The 27183-nt window shown below is 42.4% G+C and overlaps 1 protein-coding gene across 1 annotated transcript in view; it reads left to right on the forward strand.

The window, feature by feature from the left end:
- The first annotated feature begins 6 nt into the window (after window positions 1–6).
- The window catches only part of REL (REL proto-oncogene, NF-kB subunit), a 48414-nt gene continuing 21237 nt past the window's right edge, over window positions 7–27183 (forward strand). Inside the window, exons 1-4 of the mRNA XM_025192149.1 lie at window positions 7–42; window positions 6857–6999; window positions 13745–13893; window positions 24290–24381. Of these exons, the coding sequence (XP_025047934.1) occupies window positions 36–42; window positions 6857–6999; window positions 13745–13893; window positions 24290–24381 (391 nt within the window). The 5' untranslated portion in view covers window positions 7–35. The remainder of the gene's footprint in view (window positions 43–6856; window positions 7000–13744; window positions 13894–24289; window positions 24382–27183) is intronic.

Genomic DNA, 27183 nt, shown 5'->3' on the forward strand with positions numbered 1-27183 from the left:
CAGCGAGCAGCGGGCAGCGAGAGAGGACTAGCGCCATGGCGGGGGAGGGCGGCCGGGCACCGCGGGGCAGTGGGCACGGGGGGGTAATGGAGGAGCGCGCGCGCGCGCGTGTGTGTGTGTAGTAGACATGGAAAGCTCTGTGTGTATGTATGTGCGTACCAAATGGAGCCCAGGTGAGCGGGTCCCTTCCTGTAACAGGGCAGGACGGATCTGTCCCTTAGAGATACCGACATTGTGTCGGTGGGTCTCTCATCTCTGGCTGTGTAACACAGGCTTTCCTGAGCTGATGCTCACTTCACTTGGAGCAGTGGTTCCCGACCGGGTTTTCATGCGCATCCCCCCCACGAGAATGTGGGGAAGGACTTCCTCCACCCTCACTTTGATGGTGTTTTTCAGCTCAAAGTTCGTGACAGCTCTGCAGGAAAAAGCATGAAATAAGTTCAAACAATCCATTTATAATCTGCATCTTCGTTAAAGGCAGTGTAATTTCCATTGCATACATGGCGGCTAAATATAGGCACTTGTTTTAGGCAACTTGGTTACCTGTTATGATGCCCAAATCCTTCTCTGCTGTTGTGGCATGGATTGGTATCTTTTCCTGCTGTGGTTGGTATATTTGCCTTCTAAGGCATGCTCCCAATATATCAACCAAACCTTCACTTTTTAAATGAAAAATTGCTGTTCTGCTGGACAGCCCCTGACTCTGCATGTCTTGCCTATTTGTAATCAGAGGCTCAGCACTATAACTGTGCATTTAAGCAGTGGTTCTCAACCTCTTTTGTATCAGGACCCATTTGTAAACACCAGTGGCCAGTCCTGACCCACTGCCCCTCACTCCCGACCCACTGTCCCCAGCCCTGCAGTGTGTGTGTAGGGCACACCTAGACTAGTAAATCTGCTAAGCTATGAGAAGCTGCCATTGTGCACACATTTTATAAACTGACTTGTGGTTCAGATGCTTTAATATTTAGGTGTCCAAGCTGAGACACTTTTTTAAAGGGAACTGATTTTCAGGGGCTAGGTTCTAAGGCTTCCTATAAGTTACATTAAACTGATAACTGATTGGTAGTCCCAAATCACTAGTCACTTCTGAAAATCTGTTGGCCTGCTTGTTTTTATTTTTCTGCTACTTAAAGTACTATTGTTAAAATCTACAATCATGATTTTAGGAATAGTAGTAAACACTTGTCCAGGTATTTACTTTATTTGGTTTTAACAAAATAGATAGTGAACAAACATTAGAAAATGTGAATTTAGAGCTAAGACTGATCACTTTCAGAATGGCTCATTTAAACTTAAAAAGCAAGCGGAAATTAAATTAAAAGAGCCAAATGTACATATAAGTTTCAGATCTGGGGTGATTACCAGTTGTCTAAGACCTGTCTGATGTTCAGCTGATGAACTCTGTTCACATTAGAAGAGGATATTGAGAAAGAAGTGAGAGAGGGAGAGCTGCCACAACAGCAATGTAATAAACATAAATGGAGCAGGCAAACAGGAATCAGCAGACATAATGCAATTAATTTTTATCTAAGAAAAGCTTTTGATCTTGCATCTTTCATAGAAATTTAAAAAAAAATCCATTTTAGAGGTGGTTGCATTAATTAAGAGTAGTTGCTGTCCTCAAGAAAAATGTTGTCTAACCTGTATCTGCTTTGTGATCTGCGTGTTAAGTCAGCCATTGCTAGTGCATGTGCTTGATCTGCTTTTCTAAATGTCGGCTTATAGTCAGATAAATAAAATTACTGAGCCTGTGCCCTTTCAAATTTGATATTGTATTTTAAAGCGGGTAAGCTGAAGCAGGAGATATCTATCTCTCTGTTATCAGTGCTGAATAGATTTTCAACATATTGGCAACTAACTGGCAAAGGAATTTTTCAGCAGAGGAAGCTCTTAACTTCCTAGTATTTACTGACTTTTTGTTACTATTCTGTAATGTCACATGATAACAAAGAGGAAGTGTGCAAAGCAGTTTTGCTTAGAGTGCTACGCAGGTCCTGAAGACTTAGGTAGGGGATTACTCTTTTCTAAATTAAGAGGATATTTGCACTTATTTCAGGTTGTAGGCAAATATTTTGTAATAGACATGTTACCTCTGAATTGTCTGCCTAGGCCCCTACCCTTCAGAGAGCTGCAAATACTTAGAATATATTATCTGACTCTTCTGAACGGCCTCTCATTTTTTTGGGGTGCTCAGCTTGGAAGAGTTGGCTCAGAGGCTCTGAACAGATCACTATCATGTGAGTTGGACAGCCAGAATTTTCTCAGCAGTGCCACCATAGTGTCTGCTGCATATACCTTACTTCATGGGCATTCTGGATAGTGATTCATGTTGTGGAGCCACTGTGGTCACGCTCCCATCACTCCCTGGCCCACCTCTACCTTTTTCTCATACTTCAGATTTTGGTGCAGAGCACATATCCAGACAACATCCCTAAGAGCCATGTAAGAATTACCAGTCTTGCTACATAACATCTTCATAGCCTGCCTCAAAAGGATCTCTGGCTTTGCTAGTTGGAAACAGCTGGAAATAGAAGCCAGTTGTTTTCCCTCCGGTGTATTGAAACACATATAGTATGTCACAGCCACCTTCCTCTGGTTCTTCATTTCATCTTTCACCATGCTTACCACTAAAATCTGACTAGGCCTCTCCAGATACAATACAAATCATCAGTGTGAGATGAATGGCATGCACACACAATATTTCTCTTTCCATGTGCTTGTGAGCCACAAATATTGCAAAAGGCAGATCATCTAATTCCTGAAGGTTCTTTGCAGGCACAGCTGCATTTTTTGCATCAGCACTTTGCAGGGCATGGTAAAGAGCCTTCTTCCTTATGGTCAGCTGAGCAGTCAGCATTTGCTTCCATTATTTACTTCATATGGCTTGTGACATATCAAACTTTAAACTGGTCTTCATTTCTCACTTGAGTTGTGTTTGTCTTTTACTTGGTCACCTGTCACTTAATACAGAATACAGTAAAACAAGTTCCAGGTCTTGAGTTAGTGGCACTTTAATTCCTTATTAATTCTTATTGACATTGATGGTTTCAATAATTTCACCCTCTAATATAATGGAGAACATCAACCTCTCATATTTTCTTTTACAGTATTTAAAAGCTTTAGAGCATTCATGGATAGAAAAAGACAATGTAAAAGGAACAAAAGCCATGCTGGAATACATGGTATAATAATCCAGTAGATACTAAATTATAGGTAATTATAACCTCTGCAAGTTAACCCCTGTAAGATAAAACAATTACATTATCTTTCCTTTAATAAGAAGAAATGTTAACTAGATTTTTCAGGTTTCTTTCATTTAATTTTTTTACTGAATGCTTGATTTATACACAACCAGGTAACTAAGGAGCTTATTTTTCTTGTCTAGAATTAGTCATCTTTGCCATTGGAAGAATGTTCGCCTTTGACATAGTTTATATTTCTTTACTCTGAAAAAAGGCTAATTTGTTGGTTCTATGTGGGGAACCACACTGTGTTTCAGAGTGGGGATTGTGAAATAGTCTAAACTCTGTTACTTGGGCAAGAGCACCATTAATTTACAGAAAAAGGGAAGAGGAAACTGTTTTCTGATTTATTACAAAGAGTTCAGATTTCCAAGTCTTAGTTTTTACAAACTCTTTTATGTACTACTTATCCACATCAACTTGCTGAAGTGGTGGAGGATGATCTGATTCTTAAATAAAGGGAGAATGTCAAGTTAAAGTGAAGTCTAATGTTTAATCTCTGGAGGTTACTGCCATCGGTGGGTTCTTATTTACCAAAAGCACACCTACTGTTAAGCAGTGGGCTTGTCTTAATGACGGTTATTTCAACCACAAGTTAAGTCCACATAAGGACAATTGAGGTTTGACTTTTAAAATAATGTCATCACTGGATAAGAAATGGGTCTCTTGAGCAGATACTGGTTATTACATGAATGCAAAATTGTAGATTAAAGTAAGAAGGCAGAAAAGATTTGAAATGATTGCTGTACAATCAGAATCAATATGGCTATACATAGTTTTCAGAAGTACCCAAATGTTGCTGGGCCTGTTGCCATGTGTATGCCTGCTTGTGCATGTGTATATTGATATCCCCTAAGTTATGTGATGATGATACACTTGCAGTCTCTTACAAAGAGAAAGATTTTGGTCTTTAATATTATACAGAGTGCATTTCTCCTTGTTCATACCTAGGTCTCAAAGTGCTCCACAAAAGCACGTGCCTTTATCTTTTTTTTTACAAAGGACAAAACCAAAGGACCCAGAAGTTAAGGGTAGGCCCAGGGTCAGACCACTGGCCAAAGACTGATCCTTCTTATTTCCCATTATGATGCCTCATCCACTGGACTTAGGAAAGTGTTTGTTAAGGGAACAGGAGCTGCCATCTATTGCATATGGCTGGCCACTGTCCAGTGTCATCCTTGCTGTTGGATGCTGACCTGCAGATTCATTGGATGGACAGCGGTCACTTAGATTTTGTGAGAAGCTGTTAAAAAAAAATGCCAGGGTACATTCTGTGATTATCCCCTCCCCCCCTCCCCCTCAATAATTCAACAACAAAATATGAACCAAGGGAGTCTAGGAGGCAGTAAAGTGAGGCAAAATTCTGTTTGTTCAGTCTGCTTACTCCAGCAGCCTGACACAGTATCTAAATTGGTGGGGAACTTTTTGTTCACTTTCCACAGTTTGAACTGCTAAACAGTCTCCAGCCCTGTCCATAGACTCATAGTTTTTAAGGTCAGAAGGGAACACTTTGATCCTCTATTCTGCCTTCCTCCATAATGCTAGAGAAAAAAAAACCTCAACCAGTGTTTTTTACATCAAGCCCATCACTTCTGGTTGAGATTTGTTTTTAAGAAAGAAAGACCTCCATTTAAAGATAGTTCCATTAAAACCCAGCAGCGTAGTTCTTTGCATGCATCCTCATTCCATCTCTATCCACAAAAGAATATAAAAACCTTGCATAGGTAGAACGCTCTTCTTCTCTGTCATTCTCCTCCTAAACGAGTTGTCATGTCGCATAGCCTGTTATAGTTCCCTACTTTGGAAAATGAAGTGTTTTCCAATTATGAAGTAAAAGACATTTTGCTATCAGCAAGCCCAGAAGGAACCAGCATTCTTATGTGTGTTACTGTGATCAATTAATACTTTTAACTAAAATCACTCACATTCTCTTGTGCCACTTTGCAGTTGTGGTGCTGCTTATCTGCTTGTCAATTCCTGTGATCTCAGAAAGGGTGGAATTTTCCCTCCTGTGCTGGGGCACAGGACTATAGTGAGACAAAAGTAACCCTGTGCTGGGCACATGCAGAGAGTTACACATAATTCTGAAACAGTATTTAGACTCCTATTGAAGTCACTCTCTCAAAAGCTTTTACTAATGCCAGTCCTGTCATCTGCCCTACCCATCTTCTTTTCCATGTCATCCATTTCCCTAAAAGCCTTCATCTTGCATGCAGAGGTTCTTTGGCAGCTTCCATTAGCTTTACTATAGTCTTGGGGGAGACCCAGTTGCTAGTGTCTGCTCCTAGGAGAAGTAGACACAATGTAGACTTCACCAGCAGCAAGCATGCAGCTACTGGGACCACAGTGATGATATTCAGCATATTATCATTTTTGTATGGTTTGCAGAGATTTTGTTTCTTCGTTGCTGTAGGTACTAAATCGATCAATGCTGAGGAAACATCTTTACTCTGGGAGGACTTGTATTTAGAAGAGTCCCCTGTAATTTACAATTTTGACCATTTTCTTGAATTAATTAAACTATTCTTTTCTACACCTTTCAGCAGAAAAGCCCTTTCTGCCATTACAGGGTGTGTGTAGACAAAAGGAGGGGCATGTGCGCATGACACTTTACAGCGGATTAAATGCTTTTGCACCACTTTAATGGTGTTGGTGTTTGCACACATCAGCAGCATATTGCGCCTTAATTCCAGCTACTGTAGCACATTTAGCAGCGTAATGCGTCTTAAATGACTTTGGGGCGCAACAAACTAAAACACCTCTGAGGAGTTTTAGTTTGCTGCCCTACAACCACAGAGCAAAGCACAGGGCTTCGTACGATTTAGGGACTATGCAGGCAGCTTGTGCAGGCAGCCTGGCAGCAGCCTGGGAAGGCAGGCTCCACCAAAGCAAAAAAAAAAAAAGGCATCGAGCCTGATCTCTCTTTTTTTTTTCCCCCTGGAGCCTGCCTGCATGAGCTGTCCAGGGACCTAGTCCTTCCCTCCGCAGTTGCGGTGCCCCCTGGAACGGCACAAGCCAGGTGCCTGTGGGTAGGTGCTACCTGGGGAGGGGGCCCGCCACTGCTGTGGAGGGAAGCACCAGTCTGTGTGTCGTTTCCCACCCCCGCGCCCAGGGACCACTCTGCCCACTGGCAGTCCCCTCCCTGCCACTGGTAAGGGAGGTAAGACACAGGTGTACACGACATGGGGGTTTACTTCACACTAAATTGAAGCAGTGTTTTTAAAAACCCACTGCTTCAGTTTAGGGCCCCCGTTTCATCTACTCATGCCCAAAGAGACACTGACCAGTATGTAGAGGAACCCTGCTAATGATCATTTGCATTACAGGTGTGCCTAGAAGGCCTTTGCTGTGTAAATGCATATACACAAATAATAACAGAAGAGCAGATAGCCTAAAGATGGGTAAAGGATGGGAGAGAGGAAATACTATTATTCTTCTTTTATGCACAGATAGAGTGACATAGGAAAGTCAATAGAAAGGCTCTGGCAGACCCAGGAAAAGAACTCATAAATGTAATGCTACTGTCGTAACCACAAAAACATTTTTCTTTTTTTGCTTTTTTAAGCTGTATTTTGTTATAACATAAAATGTTTTCAATTTTGTTTTTAAAGGTGGGCATGAACCCTATATTGAAATATTTGAGCAACCCAGGCAGCGAGGCATGCGCTTCAGGTATAAATGTGAAGGACGATCCGCAGGTAGCATTCCAGGAGAACATAGTACTGACAACAATAAGACATTCCCTGCTATACAGGTAACATTTTTAGCTGTCATTATTATAATTATTATCATATGCTTTTACATTAAACTGTAGGAATTTATGGGACTGTACACTTGATTCTCCAGTCTGTTAGCCTGCCACACTAACTACACCGAAGCTGATGGAGTTACAACTCAGATGAAGGCAATGAGGTCCTATGTTCCTAGACACTAAATGTTATGATCTAAACATTGATGAGAACAAGATGAGAGGCAAGGCTTTCTTGGGGTGATATTTTTTATTGCACCAACTGCTTAGTTAGATAAACTCCTTTCTAGGTCTGAAGAACGACATCTTGCATTTGAAAGGTTGTCATCCCAATTCTGCAGCTGGTCCAGAGGTAATTAAAAGATACTACCCTAGGAAATCCTTGCCTCTCGCATAATTCCTGGGCCATAACTTTAACACTACATTGCTCTAACTACAACAAGATAAGATGCAGACAAGGATAATAAGCTATGATGATGGACAGAATAAGTACAGTTACTTGGCATAGGTTTCGCAGAATGGATCGTGTTAGTTCTTCATTTGTTCTGGGTTCGCAAGTATGTTTTTTACTATTTTAAGTGAAGTTGTGTAGAGATTGATTATGGGTTCTGAGGAAGGTTGTGAAAAAGTTGTCTTTAGGTATAGGGTTTGAAAAGGCTGTTCCAGGTGTAGGATATATATATATAGCATGAGAGAAGCAGCATTGCCACCCCCACTGTGCCAAAAATCATGAGATAAACTCTTAAAAAAATCAAGAGATTGACATGTAAATCATGAGATGCTATTTTTGAAGTGTGTGTGTGTGGGGGGGGTGTTATTTGTGAAAGTGTTGGGGGCTGTGTGGCGGGGGGGGGCTTGGAGCCCGGAGAGGGGATCCCCAGACAGCCTAGCAGAATGTGGGGTATTGTGGGTCAGGAGTGAGAGGCAGCAACCGGGTTGGGCACAGGAATGCAGTGGCGGTAAGCAGGAGTTCCTGCAGATGCCACTGGTGCTGTCGGTGGCGGGGGGTTAGCAAGTGCTAGCCAGGGGACGGTGACCACCCGCAGACACTGTCGGCAGCAGCCAACAGGGATCACTGACTGCCCACAGACGCTGCCGGCACTGTTGGCAGTGGGGAGAGGGGCGAACGGCGATCGCCCACAGGCTTGGCAGTGCCTTTTTGTAGGGGGTGCACCGCCGTGTTCAGGGGGTGTACGCACACCCATATGCACCCCCCACACGTTGCCCCTGGCTGGGCAGGCTGTGGCTTGGGAGTGAAGAGCAAACAGATACATAAAGACACTGACAGACACACAGACAGCACTCATATGGTAAGTGGAGGGAAAGGGGCAGGGGGGAGAGGGAAGGAGTGTGGGAGGGCAGATTGAGGCCCCCACGGTGAGAGAGAGAGAGAGTGGGGCAGGAGCAGGGGCAGGGGTGAATGGGTCCCCGGGATTGAGGTGGGTTGTCCAGAGGCATGGGGGAGGGGAGGGGTGTGGCTCCCCACAGCAGTGCACACCCCTGGGGGGGCATGGAGGCAGATGGCCCCCCATGGGGCAGAGGCAGGCTGCCCCGGGAGCTCAGCCATGTGATGCCATTGCTGCCCACCAGGCAGGCAGGGGACGTAAGGCACAATGGCCACACAGCACATCCCCTGCCCGCCTGGCAGCAGGAGGTACACTAGGGTTTTGCAGCTGAGCTCCCAGGGCAAGGCAGCAGGGCACAGAGCCCCAGCCCACAGTATCCCGCCTCTGCACCCCCTCCCCTCACCTCTGGACAACCCACCCTGGCCCCAGGGCCCCATTCACCTCAGCCCTGCTCCTGCCCCTCTCCCTCCCTCCCTCCCTCCCTCCCTGCAGGGGCTTTGATCTTCCCCCCACCCCTTTCCTCTTCCTCTGCCCCTTTTTCTCTACCCTTCTTCTCTACTTACCAGCTGGGAAAATCCGGAGATCTGAGGGTTGGATCTGGAGATCACGAGTCAGAGTTATTTTGACTTTGAAATCCTGAGTCTTACCATGGTTTCCCGACAGTTGTCATTACTGGAGAAGAAATTTAAGCACTTGGGCCATTTTCTAAACCATGGTAACTAATTTGCATGACCGTTTGAATCAAATTTCAATTCGAATTAAGATTTATTAGACAATCATTGACAGCTCCTTAACAGACCCAGTTAGCTGTGGTTGGAAGTAATTAGGAGGTGATAATAAGTCTGTTTAAACTCTGTTACATTGTTGCAGCTATCTACAGGGCTGTGCAATTGACCTGATGCTTAGTCCGGGTGAGTTGTTGGCACATTTAACTTGGTAAAGGTTTGTGCCTGATGGGCTCTGTTGTGTTGCAAAAATGCAATTGAGGAGATTGATATTTACAATGTTTATCTGCTTATATGAGTTCCTAAGGACTGTTTTTTCTAAAAGCAATGCTGTTATATATATGTTAATTAATACAGTTTAACTTGCCTAATTCAGACTGCTCTAGTCTGCATTAACTTTAATCCTCATTCAATAAGGATTAGTTAATTCGGACAGGAGCCAATTTTAATTTGGACTACAGACATCCACATGTATATAGTGACTGCTGTAGTCCAGATTAAACCTAGAAAAATGTAATAGCTATAAACATCCTTGTCATTGAAGGTAGCAGGTAGGAAGGTGGATTATTGGGTAGTTGCATAAATGAGGGCAGTGACCAGGGCAGCAACTCCAGGCACTGCCTTTGAGTGGTCAGGAAAAAAAGCTGAGACTGCAGTGGTAGCCAATTCATGCTGCTGTGATTGGCAGTTTGGCAGCCAGCAATGCAGTGAGCATTGGTGGCTGCCCCAGGCATGGCGCTGTCTATCTGTTTCTCTGTTAAAGGGAATAGAGGAATCAGGTGCAACCAGTAATTTGGAGCAAGAGCTGTGTAGAGAATACTATAACAAGAATTCTGAAGGTGAGAGAGAGGCAATGCAGAATCAGTAAAGGGTCTGGGAAAGTGGGGACAAAGTGGTCAAAGTGGAAGCTGAAGGAAGAAGATTCGAGTGGCTGTGTTATGGAGAGAGTGAATAGAAATAAGGTGAATATTGAGAAGTGCAGGATGAAGTAGGTCACAGTTGTCCAGATAGGAGATGATGAAGGCATAGACAAGATATGGACAGTAGAAATGGAGGGGAGTGGATAGTTTGAACATGTAGTAGAGGGCATAGTGGCAAGATTTTGCAACAGCCTGCTTGATTGGGGCAAATAAATATAAGCTTATGTGGCTGATGAAATATTTTATTATGAAGAAATTTGGTAAGGTAGATAGTTGATGAGAGACCCATTTTGTAATATTGCATTGAAGTTGATGGTGGGAGACCCATGAAGGGTCATAGAGAAGTACAACTGGAAGGTACCTCCAGAGGTCACTTAAGGCCAACCCTTTACCAGAGGCAGGATCATTCTCATCCAAACCATCCCATACAAACCATAATTTAAACTCTACATAAGACTATCATCAACCCTGACACAACACAGATTTAACACCCTAAACTGCCACAGGTAAAGCAAGAGAAGCACGGTAGACCAATGTCCTGCTTTTATGAAATGTCATTAATATGTGCTCAAGAGATGCCGGGTTGAGGGCCACACCCCCATACAGAGGAAGGCAAAACCCCGCATAGACTGTACCAATCTGACCAGGGGGTAAATTCCTTCCTGACCCCAAATGTGGCAATTGGTCTGACCCTGAATGGAGGGGCAAGATCCCCAAGCCAGGAACCTCTGGCTTTGGTCCCAGCAGGAGCATTGGCCTGTTAAAGTCTCTAGTCTTGGCCAGCGCCCAATGCCTCTGAGGAAGGCTTACAAACACCCTGACACATGTAGCAGAAAGAGGTGGGGCAGGGGCAACCAGAAAGCCCAGAAGCATGGGAAATACCCATAGTAGAACATAGGCATAGCCATGCCTCCATCATCCCCAACCACGGCTGTTCAACCTCTTCTTGAACCCCTCCAGTGATAAAGAGTGCACAGCTTCCCTAGGAAGCCTATTCCACTGCCTCACTGTTCTAACAGTGAACAAGTCTTTCTGGATATCCAGTCTAACTTTACTTTGCTGCAGCTTCAAGCCACTGGTCCATGTCCTCCTCTCTGACAAACAATGAAGAATTGGTGGAGGACGTGAAAGTGATGGGTAACTCGGGAGGAAGGTATCATGATATGGCAGGATTCCAGATCCTGAGAGGGAAAGCATGAGGTCAGCAAAATTAGGAAACTAGATTTCAATAGATAGATTATCCCCTAGTTGTATCCTTCACTTTCTGGAACAGAAAGTTGCCCTCCACACAAGTTAGGGATGGGCTTAACATTTTACATTTGGCTGCATTGTTCTTCCAGCAAATGTCTGGAAAATTGAAGTTTCCTATCAGTACCATCCCATAGCTTTTGGATAGATTTGTCATCTGCTTGAAGAGTGCCTTACTGACCTCTTCCTGATTAGCAGCAATCCTGGTTTTCTGTGATTAAAAACTTAGAAATTCTCTGATTAAAAACCCCCAAATCTCTGACTAAAGTATGTGCCTGGAAGCTGTATGTAGAGAAGATGGGGTCAATGATGGAGGCTTTTGTGGCACCAGCAGAGAACAGCTTGAAAGATTGGAGGTGTTCCCTGTAAGAGCTGGAGGCAAAGAATCTTGTGGACAGTGATGCTGAGAGTAACAGCAGTGCTGTGAAACATGGCCCTGCCCTAGAGCAGTGACTGGCCAGGTGCTGAGCAAACAGGAGAAGGTGGCCTTTTCACCTTTGTAGAGCTTGGGTTGACCAGAGTTGGCAGGAAATTCCTTCTGACTTTGTGGCGCCACTTCTCTGATAATTGGAGAATGGTCTGTGCAGGCTGCTGAAGAGGCTGTAGGCCTGAGCTGTGGACTAGGGGACAGGTTCAGGGAGTAGCTGGAGCATATGACTCTTGTGAGCAAATGAGGAACAACCAGAATCCAAAGTGAAGGAGGCCTCTGGTCATGACTGAAGGTGTCTGTTGCTGATGAAGTTGATCGTTGCTGATAGTGGCACTGAAGTGATTTCTAAGTGAATTCCTGCTACTCCAAGGACTGGAGGAGGGTACTGATCACTATAAGGGGGATTCCCCACCAGAGGTGGAAATATCAAAGAGGAGGAGGGGTGAAGAGTCCAAGGAGATGTCATAACTAAACTTAGCTAGAGTGGCATCAGTGGAGTCAATGGGGCGTAGGAGAGAAACGGATTACAAGAGTAAAGGACAAACACAGTTGGGAGGAAGTCAAAGCAAGATTATGCTAGGGTGTGAGCTGTGAGGAAACAGGGAAGGCCTGAGAGAACCAGGTGGAGGTTAAAAGGAGATGGTTATATGTTTGAAGACTGATGAAAAGAATTCACATGAGAATTCAAGAATGAGGGAAGGGATGATGGACACCAGGAAAGTATAGGGCAAGGTGAAAGGGCCAGTTAGGAAGAAAGGCATACAATGAATGCTTCAATCTCGGAATATGTGGAGAGGGAGTGCAGAACAGCTGTGGGGTAGAAAGTAGGGGAGGAGGGATTTAATCTGTACAAACATGCACCTAGAACGTGCCTCTGATTTGGTTTCCAAGCTTCAACCAGTATAGGCCAAATTTTGCTTTCAAATTCACCCACACAACCCCCACAGACTCTGATAGACCCACCAACACAGGGAGAATTTGCTGCAGGTGTCTAAGGAGCACTAAGAAAAAAAAGGTTTCCAACTATCCCAAAGAATCTTGTGAGAGCCTCGTGTTGAGCTCTACACATATCATCCTGAATGTTTCACCGGAGATGCAAAATAGAATGCTTCCCCCTTCTCCCCACTGCTCAAGTAAGGGCCTGAAGCTTTGACCCTACATCAAGAGATCCGTTCTACTCATGAAAGTTACCTTTTGCTTTTACTGATGGGACTCTCAGTTATTTAAGGGATCCTAAGATTTGGATCCTATCCAATTCTGAATGAAGTTAATGGAAAAAATCCTGCTTCCCCCTCCTCAGCCCCAAGATACAGTTGCCCTTCAGTAGAAGATTCCTTGCGTTTTCAAGCAGAACGGTGTGTTTTTATAATAGAATCTAGATGCCGTAATAAATAAGCTTTCAACTCGCCTGTGTGCAGAGCACCTGGATGAAGAATCAGCCCCTTTTCCAGCTCACTGAGCCTGATCCAAAGCCTGTCGCAGTCACTGGAAAGGCTTCCACTGATTTAGTGGAGCATTGGATCGGATCTTAGGAGAGCATTGTATGTGAAGAAAGGAGAAGACTTTCTTCTCATCTTTATGGCAACATAGATTAGAATTAAAATGTCAAAATGTTGATTTCTGTTTTAACAACCTAGGACACTTTTTTTCATTACAAAGTCCGTGGTAATTGTGCCAGAATAGCTGGTTAATGATGTGATTCTTTTTTACAAATAAAAGATGAATACTTTGTAGGCATTGTAGATATCTATAGTCTATCATCTGTAGCTGAAATATAAAGGAAAACACTGTTTAATTGTTCTGTCACTGGCTTTTAGTGTGAAATAAATGGTAATGTGGTGAAACAGTACTTCTGAATTTTCAGGAGAGCAGTGTTGGCTTTTAATTTTATGTAACAGTAATTCATCTGAACATAATGTGAAATGCTCAGTTGACTTTGTTTTTTCTGTAACATACATAGGACAACATGTATTCCATGTTAGGCATGTATAGAGCACATAATAAATCTGTTCAAAACCTCTGCAGTCTTTTAAACAGAAATGTGAACAAGTCTTTTACATTTTGCTCCATACACTTTTGCAGATTATTAACTTTTTTGGAAAAGTGAAAATAAGGATAACATTAGTAACAAAGAACGAGCCCTACAAGCCTCACCCTCATGACCTGGTTGGAAAGGACTGCAGGGATGGCTACTATGAAGCCGAATTTGGACCAGAGCGCAGAGTCATATCGTAAGTAGCGGCACTGAGTTCAGTTTTATGCTGTTGAAATCTAGTCACCAGACTAAAAGAACAATCGGGATAACTTCTGTGTAGGAGCTGACATTTGTGCCTTTCTGTGGGCTCCCCAGATCATTCTGAGAAAGGAAACTTACCCTGGGCAACCTTACAAAACTTCTGTGAAAGAGACTCTGTTTTGCCTTGGAAGTGTATTATTTGTTCAGTACTTTATTGTTACATTCAGCAGCCATCAATGGAAAGATAAATATTGAGCAGTAGATCCATAACTTTTTCTGCCCTCTGTTTCTCTTCATTTCTCAGTCTCCCCTCCCCCCCATCTCTCTCACTTCCCTCCTTGTCTTTGTTTCTCTCTCTCACACACACATTTGGCAGCTCTGAACACCTGTCTCTTGGCTCGACTCCCTTCCTTCCCCATTCTGTGAACTAAAGTGACCTGTTGCAAAAAATAGTCATTACATTTTATTTGTCATAATTAGAGTTAGTACTTCAAGGAGATGAATGGGATTTAGGGGAACCCATACCTTTCAAGAAGTACTGTTGCAGTCTTTCTGTAGACTCTGGAAGATGGTGCCTCTTTGGGTTGATACACTGTTCACATTTGGTAAAGAAAGATAAAGGAAGGCCGGAATAGCACATGAGCTGCTCTATAGTAACTGCGCCAGTGCAGTAATTGAAAAGCTAACTTCTGTCATCTCACCCTTCTATCACTGAGGACCAAGTTGCCCCAAGTTAGCTTTCATTTACCTTGAGGTGCAAAAGAACACATGCAAGCAGTTGTGGAAGAGATGATGTTCTATAAAGCCCCACATTCCTCATGTATTTAGATTCAGCAGAAACTAAGGACATGGTCACATAAACATATCACAATTGAGGCACATTCATGCATCAAGCAAGCTAGGTTTCAGCAAGATTATCTCAGCCTCATTCCAAAGAGGCGTTTGTCCTGTGTGGACATTAGGGCCACTAACGGGTTTTTCAGGTTAGGGTATTGTAGTCACTTATGAATATCTTGCCTAAATGTGTTGAAAGATAGGTATGGTAGAGTATCATCAGTATGAACATGGTAGTTATGGTTAAAAGTATAAATAATAATCAGTACATAATAAAAATAGAGAAAGAAGACCAACAGTGTCTTATGGTACTCTGTAGAGGAGTCTCAGTGGAGAAGGTTCTGCTGCTAGAGGCAAAGTTTGATCCAAAGCTAACTTGGTGTAAACAGGCATAACTCCCATTTAATACTTGAGTTGCTGCTTAGGGTACCATGAACATCTAAATTAGCAGTAGCATGCATGGAAGTTACTAATACATCCATCTCTGCCACAAAAGATAAAGGCAAGAACATAGAGAACTGTAGCAGGTGTGAACTTTGGTCATTTCCCTAAAAGGGTTTACATCTGAGTGGCTTGTTTTCTCTATGGTGTGTAATGTTTGGATTATCACTTAGGAGAAAATAAACTGCAGACGAGAAGCAGGTGGGAAAATAAGATTCATGCATGAAGATTTATTGTTACACAGTCATGTGTGTGTCATTAAAATAGCTATCCAGAGAGCTAAAATTCTCTTCAAACCCTTTTTTCCCTACGTTGATAGCTTTAACCTCATTCTGCCTGGCCCCCTTACACACATGCTGCCTCTCTCCAAGCCATTTGAAAGGCAGCTACCAAGATTTTGTCTCTACTTGTCCTTCTTATGATGTCATCCCTCTGCTGACTTTTTTTTTTCTCTCTCTTTTTTAAAGATCAAATTCAAGTTTCTTGTCCTGATGTTCAAGGAATCCCACAGTTCTGATTCTCACTGTTTCTGAAGCTGTCTTTTACTGTCCTTCTGAAAACAAAGGGTCTGATTCTCCACAGCCTTGGACTTTGTGTAGCCCCTTACAACTGTGCTTATTGGTCAGAAGCCACCAGCATTTTGATCTGATGGCATCCCCTTTTCCATTTGGTGTTTACCTCTAAGGCCAACCCTTTACCAGAGGCAGGATCATTCTCATCCAAACCATCCCATACAAACCATAATTTAAACTCTACATAAGACTATCATCAACCCTGACACAACACAGATTTAACACCCTAAACTGCCACAGGTAAAGCAAGAGAAGCACGGTAGACCAATGTCCTGCTTTTATGAAATGTCATTAATATGTGCTCAAGAGATGCCGGGTTGAGGGCCACACCCCCATACAGAGGAAGGCAAAACCCCGCATAGACTGTACCAATCTGACCAGGGGGTAAATTCCTTCCTGACCCCAAATGTGGCAATTGGTCTGACCCTGAATGGAGGGGCAAGATCCCCAAGCCAGGAACCTCTGGCTTTGGTCCCAGCAGGAGCATTGGCCTGTTAAAGTCTCTAGTCTTGGCCAGCGCCCAATGCCTCTGAGGAAGGCTTACAAACACCCTGACACATGTAGCAGAAAGAGGTGGGGCAGGGGCAACCAGAAAGCCCAGAAGCATGGGAAATACCCATAGTAGAACATAGGCATAGCCATGCCTCCATCATCCCCAACCACGGCTGTTCAACCTCTTCTTGAACCCCTCCAGTGATAAAGAGTGCACAGCTTCCCTAGGAAGCCTATTCCACTGCCTCACTGTTCTAACAGTGAACAAGTCTTTCTGGATATCCAGTCTAACTTTACTTTGCTGCAGCTTCAAGCCACTGGTCCATGTCCTCCTCTCTGACAAACAATGAAGAATTGGTGGAGGACGTGAAAGTGATGGGTAACTCGGGAGGAAGGTATCATGATATGGCAGGATTCCAGATCCTGAGAGGGAAAGCATGAGGTCAGCAAAATTAGGAAACTAGATTTCAATAGATAGATTATCCCCTAGTTGTATCCTTCACTTTCTGGAACAGAAAGTTGCCCTCCACACAAGTTAGGGATGGGCTTAACATTTTACATTTGGCTGCATTGTTCTTCCAGCAAATGTCTGGAAAATTGAAGTTTCCTATCAGTACCATCCCATAGCTTTTGGATAGATTTGTCATCTGCTTGAAGAGTGCCTTACTGACCTCTTCCTGATTAGCAGCAATCCTGGTTTTCTGTGATTAAAAACTTAGAAATTCTCTGATTAAAAACCCCCAAATCTCTGACTAAAGTATGTGCCTGGAAGCTGTATGTAGAGAAGATGGGGTCAATGATGGAGGCTTTTGTGGCACCAGCAGAGAACAGCTTGAAAGATTGGAGGTGTTCCCTGTAAGAGCTGGAGGCAAAGAATCTTGTGGACAGTGATGCTGAGAGTAACAGCAGTGCTGTGAAACATGGCCCTGCCCTAGAGCAGTGACTGGCCAGGTGCTGAGCAAACAGGAGAAGGTGGCCTTTTCACCTTTGTAGAGCTTGGGTTGACCAGAGTTGGCAGGAAATTCCTTCTGACTTTGTGGCGCCACTTCTCTGATAATTGGAGAATGGTCTGTGCAGGCTGCTGAAGAGGCTGTAGGCCTGAGCTGTGGACTAGGGGACAGGTTCAGGGAGTAGCTGGAGCATATGACTCTTGTGAGCAAATGAGGAACAACCAGAATCCAAAGTGAAGGAGGCCTCTGGTCATGACTGAAGGTGTCTGTTGCTGATGAAGTTGATCGTTGCTGATAGTGGCACTGAAGTGATTTCTAAGTGAATTCCTGCTACTCCAAGGACTGGAGGAGGGTACTGATCACTATAAGGGGGATTCCCCACCAGAGGTGGAAATATCAAAGAGGAGGAGGGGTGAAGAGTCCAAGGAGATGTCATAACTAAACTTAGCTAGAGTGGCATCAGTGGAGTCAATGGGGCGTAGGAGAGAAACGGATTACAAGAGTAAAGGACAAACACAGTTGGGAGGAAGTCAAAGCAAGATTATGCTAGGGTGTGAGCTGTGAGGAAACAGGGAAGGCCTGAGAGAACCAGGTGGAGGTTAAAAGGAGATGGTTATATGTTTGAAGACTGATGAAAAGAATTCACATGAGAATTCAAGAATGAGGGAAGGGATGATGGACACCAGGAAAGTATAGGGCAAGGTGAAAGGGCCAGTTAGGAAGAAAGGCATACAATGAATGCTTCAATCTCGGAATATGTGGAGAGGGAGTGCAGAACAGCTGTGGGGTAGAAAGTAGGGGAGGAGGGATTTAATCTGTACAAACATGCACCTAGAACGTGCCTCTGATTTGGTTTCCAAGCTTCAACCAGTATAGGCCAAATTTTGCTTTCAAATTCACCCACACAACCCCCACAGACTCTGATAGACCCACCAACACAGGGAGAATTTGCTGCAGGTGTCTAAGGAGCACTAAGAAAAAAAAGGTTTCCAACTATCCCAAAGAATCTTGTGAGAGCCTCGTGTTGAGCTCTACACATATCATCCTGAATGTTTCACCGGAGATGCAAAATAGAATGCTTCCCCCTTCTCCCCACTGCTCAAGTAAGGGCCTGAAGCTTTGACCCTACATCAAGAGATCCGTTCTACTCATGAAAGTTACCTTTTGCTTTTACTGATGGGACTCTCAGTTATTTAAGGGATCCTAAGATTTGGATCCTATCCAATTCTGAATGAAGTTAATGGAAAAAATCCTGCTTCCCCCTCCTCAGCCCCAAGATACAGTTGCCCTTCAGTAGAAGATTCCTTGCGTTTTCAAGCAGAACGGTGTGTTTTTATAATAGAATCTAGATGCCGTAATAAATAAGCTTTCAACTCGCCTGTGTGCAGAGCACCTGGATGAAGAATCAGCCCCTTTTCCAGCTCACTGAGCCTGATCCAAAGCCTGTCGCAGTCACTGGAAAGGCTTCCACTGATTTAGTGGAGCATTGGATCGGATCTTAGGAGAGCATTGTATGTGAAGAAAGGAGAAGACTTTCTTCTCATCTTTATGGCAACATAGATTAGAATTAAAATGTCAAAATGTTGATTTCTGTTTTAACAACCTAGGACACTTTTTTTCATTACAAAGTCCGTGGTAATTGTGCCAGAATAGCTGGTTAATGATGTGATTCTTTTTTACAAATAAAAGATGAATACTTTGTAGGCATTGTAGATATCTATAGTCTATCATCTGTAGCTGAAATATAAAGGAAAACACTGTTTAATTGTTCTGTCACTGGCTTTTAGTGTGAAATAAATGGTAATGTGGTGAAACAGTACTTCTGAATTTTCAGGAGAGCAGTGTTGGCTTTTAATTTTATGTAACAGTAATTCATCTGAACATAATGTGAAATGCTCAGTTGACTTTGTTTTTTCTGTAACATACATAGGACAACATGTATTCCATGTTAGGCATGTATAGAGCACATAATAAATCTGTTCAAAACCTCTGCAGTCTTTTAAACAGAAATGTGAACAAGTCTTTTACATTTTGCTCCATACACTTTTGCAGATTATTAACTTTTTTGGAAAAGTGAAAATAAGGATAACATTAGTAACAAAGAACGAGCCCTACAAGCCTCACCCTCATGACCTGGTTGGAAAGGACTGCAGGGATGGCTACTATGAAGCCGAATTTGGACCAGAGCGCAGAGTCATATCGTAAGTAGCGGCACTGAGTTCAGTTTTATGCTGTTGAAATCTAGTCACCAGACTAAAAGAACAATCGGGATAACTTCTGTGTAGGAGCTGACATTTGTGCCTTTCTGTGGGCTCCCCAGATCATTCTGAGAAAGGAAACTTACCCTGGGCAACCTTACAAAACTTCTGTGAAAGAGACTCTGTTTTGCCTTGGAAGTGTATTATTTGTTCAGTACTTTATTGTTACATTCAGCAGCCATCAATGGAAAGATAAATATTGAGCAGTAGATCCATAACTTTTTCTGCCCTCTGTTTCTCTTCATTTCTCAGTCTCCCCTCCCCCCCATCTCTCTCACTTCCCTCCTTGTCTTTGTTTCTCTCTCTCACACACACATTTGGCAGCTCTGAACACCTGTCTCTTGGCTCGACTCCCTTCCTTCCCCATTCTGTGAACTAAAGTGACCTGTTGCAAAAAATAGTCATTACATTTTATTTGTCATAATTAGAGTTAGTACTTCAAGGAGATGAATGGGATTTAGGGGAACCCATACCTTTCAAGAAGTACTGTTGCAGTCTTTCTGTAGACTCTGGAAGATGGTGCCTCTTTGGGTTGATACACTGTTCACATTTGGTAAAGAAAGATAAAGGAAGGCCGGAATAGCACATGAGCTGCTCTATAGTAACTGCGCCAGTGCAGTAATTGAAAAGCTAACTTCTGTCATCTCACCCTTCTATCACTGAGGACCAAGTTGCCCCAAGTTAGCTTTCATTTACCTTGAGGTGCAAAAGAACACATGCAAGCAGTTGTGGAAGAGATGATGTTCTATAAAGCCCCACATTCCTCATGTATTTAGATTCAGCAGAAACTAAGGACATGGTCACATAAACATATCACAATTGAGGCACATTCATGCATCAAGCAAGCTAGGTTTCAGCAAGATTATCTCAGCCTCATTCCAAAGAGGCGTTTGTCCTGTGTGGACATTAGGGCCACTAACGGGTTTTTCAGGTTAGGGTATTGTAGTCACTTATGAATATCTTGCCTAAATGTGTTGAAAGATAGGTATGGTAGAGTATCATCAGTATGAACATGGTAGTTATGGTTAAAAGTATAAATAATAATCAGTACATAATAAAAATAGAGAAAGAAGACCAACAGTGTCTTATGGTACTCTGTAGAGGAGTCTCAGTGGAGAAGGTTCTGCTGCTAGAGGCAAAGTTTGATCCAAAGCTAACTTGGTGTAAACAGGCATAACTCCCATTTAATACTTGAGTTGCTGCTTAGGGTACCATGAACATCTAAATTAGCAGTAGCATGCATGGAAGTTACTAATACATCCATCTCTGCCACAAAAGATAAAGGCAAGAACATAGAGAACTGTAGCAGGTGTGAACTTTGGTCATTTCCCTAAAAGGGTTTACATCTGAGTGGCTTGTTTTCTCTATGGTGTGTAATGTTTGGATTATCACTTAGGAGAAAATAAACTGCAGACGAGAAGCAGGTGGGAAAATAAGATTCATGCATGAAGATTTATTGTTACACAGTCATGTGTGTGTCATTAAAATAGCTATCCAGAGAGCTAAAATTCTCTTCAAACCCTTTTTTCCCTACGTTGATAGCTTTAACCTCATTCTGCCTGGCCCCCTTACACACATGCTGCCTCTCTCCAAGCCATTTGAAAGGCAGCTACCAAGATTTTGTCTCTACTTGTCCTTCTTATGATGTCATCCCTCTGCTGACTTTTTTTTTTCTCTCTCTTTTTTAAAGATCAAATTCAAGTTTCTTGTCCTGATGTTCAAGGAATCCCACAGTTCTGATTCTCACTGTTTCTGAAGCTGTCTTTTACTGTCCTTCTGAAAACAAAGGGTCTGATTCTCCACAGCCTTGGACTTTGTGTAGCCCCTTACAACTGTGCTTATTGGTCAGAAGCCACCAGCATTTTGATCTGATGGCATCCCCTTTTCCATTTGGTGTTTACCTCACACAGAAACTAAGATCTTAATAGGAGAAAGCTTCAAATAATTCTCCATGGATCTTTTCCAACATAAATAAATACTTGTATTTAATGAGTGTGTGATCACTTTAAGAAGAATGAATCATGTTACATTTGCAGATCTGGAAGCTGAATATCGTTCTTTCTTTTTGTGGTTTGGAAGGTGTTGGCAACAAGTGTTGTAACACTTCTCTGAGTCTGTACTGAGCAAAAGGCTTGTACCAACACTGTTCATGGAGCACTGTGCTGCTGGAGATGCCCTCTTTTGGATGGGTGGCAAAAGAGGGGCTTGTCACTGAAAATCCCACACATCTTTTTGCAATAGTGGGGTAATTTGCCCCAATATTTTGGCTAAATTCTACTATGACAAATTCCTGTGTGTTTAGTCTCTCTGAAATTCCCTGGGTAGCTTCAGTGGGAGAAAGTATCTTCTATTCCTCCTTTGCAAACTTCTTGCTTAATGACAATGCTGTATGTTGCTATACATTGCTGTGTTCCATTCCAGAGATGTCTGCAATATCCACTATGTTTAAGGCCCCTGCGGCCAAAAGGGCAGGCCAGGATTTGTCTCAGACTGAATATATTAGTAACTTGTGGCTATTTGTGTGTTGAAATGTTTTTTCCAAGTTCATATCTAGTCTGCTTTGATGTGTGTTTTAATCTCTTGTTGTGTCTACTTTTCCCCCTAATGCTTTCCCTGCTTATTTTTAGTCAGCTGACACTTGAGCGATACCGCCCAGATTCTAGCCAGTCTTTTCTGTTCAAGGTCTCTGTTTAGACAGCAGATAATAACTTGCACAATGGCACCAGTATGTTTCAGGAAAGGGTTAACACTTGAGGGGTTTGACATGCTTTTTATTTATTTTATTACTTTCAAAGATCAAGTCAACCCACAGAATGCCTGGTACTTGATATAACTAGGGACTTACTTAAATCATGGGTTTGCAGTTTTCACAGAAACTGCAAAACATGGTCATCTGTGTGACTGCTGCAAAAAATGGCATTGGCTGCAATTTCTCTGGAAATCAACCCCCCAAAAATACTTAATAAAAATAAAATGCTGGCTCCTTAGTGCAAGCCAGTGGCGCTCACTGCCACTGGCAGGGTGGCACGAGAGCAACAGCCAAGATGGTACCTGCCCCCTCATGCCTCCCCAGTAATCAGCACTGAGGGGCGGGGTGTCTGAAGGGCAGCCAGCAGTCGAGATGGTGGCCGTCCCCTCATCCTTTCTCACCCCAGGGCCTCTCCACCAGTCAGCGCTGAGGGGAGAGGCCACCGTGAAATGACCACAAAATCAGCTCTTTGGGCTATGACCAAGCCATGAAAATTGCTTTCTCTTGCCATGAGTTAGGTAGGTCCTTATTGATAACATAACGTGCTCTACAAGAGTAGAATAATTGCTGTCAGTTTTTATACAGGTAAATGTTGTTTTGTGTGTGTCAATTCTCACATGTATCTTATTTTTACACATTCATATATGATTTATTATGGACTGATGCTATAATAGGCAGCACCTAGAAAAATATATGGCTATGTTGCTTTCTGGGAACCAATTCTACTTTTTCCAGTTCCCGGTCTACACAACAAACCCAATGTGGCTGTTCCCCTGTTGTCTCCCCACCTCTACGCTGCCAGTGATCTGATACAATCATATGCAAATCAGGAGGCATTGTGGCTCTTTCAAACTGTTCCATCACTTAAATGAGGGAAACATTTACTTTAAAAGTAGCATAGTGTTGATGGGACCTAAATCATCTATCCATACTTTTGGAAACCTTGGACTATCAAATGATTTGGCGACATGATGAAGGTCCAGTTTGCACTACAAAATTGAAATATGCTTTAATTGTGTTGGATCCAGGCTTCTCTGAAAACAGTTTTAGTATAGACAAGATCTAAAAAAGTAGTGTGTGTAAAACAAAATGAGATTGAAATAGCGCTTTTTCATATACAACAAATCCTGAATTCAGGAAACCAAAACAGAGCCAGAGTAATTTAATTAAACCAAGACACACTAAGGTGCCTTTTTTAAGAACACAGAACTGAGCTCAGCATGAGGTCTGTGTAGAGAATGAAAACTGGCTAAGTATTGAGCCAGCGGTATGGGAGAGAGATGGCTCTAGTAGTGTCAGGTTGCATCTCAGTCTTATAGGCATGTTTTAGGGTTTCAGTGGGAGGGAATTGCCAGTCCTTCTGGAGAAGCAGCAGCAGAAATCGATGGCACAGGATGTCTCCTGTGTTCTACTAATGTTTCAGTGGCTTCAGACTTTTACTTCCTGCTTTACATCTCCTCAGCTTAATGATGTCATGGTTTTTCCATGTGGGAAAGAATCAGATTTTGGGACTCCCCCCACCTCTTCTGCTGCCAATGACCTCATATGCAAATGAGGAACTGTGTCGCTCTTGAGAACTGTTCCATAACTGACATGAGATTTCATACTAATTTAAAAAAATTAAAATACTGTTGCATATTTGGATTTTCTGCTGCAATCCTCAGCTGAAGTAAATTAAGATATATCTCTGTTGATATCAAAGGAGCTCTACCAACTTATTCCAGCTGGGACTCTGATCAGATATGTTTTAAATTTGCTAATTTACCAAATGTAAAGCTTCAGTAATTTAACAACAAAAATAGAAAATGTTCCCTTTTGGCTTTTGTTAAGGGATTCCTCCTTTTGATCTGTATTCTTATCTTGGAAGGATTTAAAATCCTTGTTTTCAGATGTTTCATGCTCCTTCTTGTGTCATGATGGCTCTTTTTCCATCTTTTTTTTATTTCCTACACAATCTTTTACCATGATACCTTTCTGACAAAGGATGTTCAATATGATTCCCCCGCCCCTGTAATTAAAATTCATGTTTTAGAAGTCTGATCAAGTGAAACAGATTTGGCTTTTTAGTACTAAGTCTTATATTATATTGTTCTAGCTTTCAGAATTTGGGTATTCAGTGTGTAAAGAAGAGAGAGCTGAAAGATTCCATTTCTTTAAGAATCACGAGAAAGATCAATCCCTTCAATGGTGAGTAACACTTAGTCATCAGTTTGATATGTTAAAGACTTTGGACACAAAGGGATTCATTTAGCAAAAACTTCTGTTGTTCTTTTGGTGGGGATATATTTTGAAATCGTGACTTGTATGCTGTGTTCACATGAGCGTGGAAGTTTGGTTTGCCGGGGACAACTAGCAGTGGGACGCCTTATGCTGCCGCTAGTTGTACCTGGGGACCACTTGTACCATAAACTCTCTGGCACACGGCAGATTACTCTGGGTGGGATAGGAGAGGCTGGGGCCAGCACTGGGATGGCCCAGCAGCCTTACCTGAGGTCCTGGAGGCCTCCTGGGACTGCAGTAACAGTGATTCTGCTGGTCAGAGCTTGGCCAGCAGCCAGAGTGTGGCTCTGGCTGGCCAGGCTCTGGTTTTAAGCGGTGTGCACTGCCCCCATGTGCGCCACTCTGCTCTTTTTTTTTTGTGCCTTTTTTTTTATTTTTTATTTTTTTGACCTCTGGATATCCAGGGGTCATTTTCCCCGCTTCTGCTCCCTTGCAGTGGTGAGAACATTTGAATATGCGGTATATGGCCCTGCAAGATGTGTCTGCGGTTCCACATACTGCATGGCTGTGCTCGTCTGTGCGGCCTTAAATGCTGTCAGATCTTTTCCCCTCCTGTTTTTTTATTTCCTTCACTCTCTCTCATCCCTGACTGATCCTATTTATTGTGATGTGCTGCTCTGTCTTTCCAGGAGAAAAATCTTCCTTTCTCCTGGGTCATCTTTGCCAGTGACAGAGGCAAAGGTGTTGATTAAGGCAATAGAGAAACTTTCTGCTTGAATTTCTCAGTGTCTCAGGAGTGATGGGAAACCACCAGCCTTGAGAATCAAGGACTGTGGGCCAAGGTCTTATGGTTTTCTAACTGAACTATCAAGGGTTAATATGACAGGAGAGCTCATAAAATCCGTTGTTCATGACCTTTTGGAAAAGCAACTCTCACTGTGTGGCTGCCTTGTTCAAGAAAAGAAGTGTATTTAATATAAGAATCAGCTTTTCTAAAAACTGCTTCTGTACTGCTTGGAAGTTTGGAGTTTGACAGATTTCTTACAAATGCAGTTACATTTCCTGCTGCTGGTCCTACAGTGGCCATTAGTTAGTGTTTGACATCAAAACTGACTGTAAACATTTGTGAAATCACAAACATGATTTCACTGCTGGATCAAATAGATGATGAAGAAATAATTTTTAAGGGCCTTGGTCCTGCAAAACCTTATTCATGTGGGCAGTTCTTACCACAAGGTGTGCACTTATCAGCCCTATACTGTTTGAAACTGGGTGTTTAAATACATCCCTTGAAAAAATAAAAATAATTGAAAAAAATCAAATCAGATTTATTTTATTTATGTTACTACTCCTTTACTTTCCTCCAATTTATAGTTTTAAATGGCCAGAGTGGATAGCCTATATTTGTTTTCAACCTGTGAAAAGGTTTTTTTTGATGTTTTATGGAAACTTTTTTTGTTGTTGCATTAATAAGTTTCATACTTCAAATATATTAGAAAAAGGCATGTTCAGAACCTCTTCAACTTCATCAAACACCATCTTCTGAGATGTTGAACTTGCCCAAGCAAAGAAGGCTGAAATTCTCTCAAGAATCCATTTCCCCCCCCCCCACAATAAACATTTTTAACATGATTTCCCTAGAAAATGACCTAAACATTTTGATATTTTTGAACCAGAACATTTGTTTTGAGTCGGCTCTACATTAAGTTGCATCTGCTGTACAAGGCCACAATACTCCATTCCTTCATGGTTCTTCAAGGGTCAGGTTTTCTAGGCAAATTATGTCTTCCATGGTACATTACAATTAAGTGACTCCCATGAAGCAGCACATAAATTGTGTGGAGGGGAAACCATGATACATCATAGGAGGAGTTTAAGAAACTCTGACACTAGAAGAGACTGAGGTCATGGAGGACCCTTATAAGGCACTAGGACACCTGAGGGCAGATGATATGACTATTGAAATGGGGGTAAATGTGTTTTGGTTTACTTCAACAGATAGAAGAAATATTTTAGATTTTGGTCAGATCAGCCCAAAATCAAACTTGGCAGACAACTTTTAACTTTTCAGGAACTGAAGTTTACATTGAAAAATGATTTTGACAGAATTTTCCTGGCCAGTTTGAATTTACCAGCGCTGGTATCTTTAAATCACCTTGTCATTCAGCTCACACATTTTAAGCTAAAATTAAAATAGCACAGTTTCAGGCTAGTTTTACAATGCCTATGTCTCCCTAAAATTCACAACAAAAGTTATATATTTATATTATTTAAAATATGTTATTTACTTGTTATTTCTTTAAGACTCACAATCTTAAAGAAACTATATATTTTTTTTTATTTAACTCATTCTGCCAGGATTTCAAAGACAAAATAACAACTGTCCTGTTAAATGAAATGAAATACAGCCAGTTGGTTTTCTTTACAGCAGGAGAGTTTTACTCCATAAAGAAATTCATTTTTTTCCTCTTGATGTTGTCAGTTTCCTTTATTACATCATAAACCATTTTGTAGGTCATTCATAAAAGAAATACCAGAATCCTGATATGAATATTTAGTCACAATGGGAAGAGAATTATTTAATTGGTGTGTGTCTTGTTAAACTTTTGGCCCTGATCCTTTATCACAGTGAACTCTTCTTGGTGAAGGACCTGAAATGGATTCCTGGGACAGCTAGAGTCTAGTTGCAGCTGTGGCCTCATTTACAATATTTGCATGGCTGGTCACACTGTGCTGTGGCCACTTCCCCGGCACATCCTCTATGCTGAC

The sequence above is a fragment of the Alligator sinensis genome, unplaced genomic scaffold (genome assembly GCF_000455745.1).
Source record: "Alligator sinensis unplaced genomic scaffold, ASM45574v1 scaffold219_1, whole genome shotgun sequence".
NCBI lineage: Eukaryota > Metazoa > Chordata > Crocodylia > Alligatoridae > Alligator > Alligator sinensis.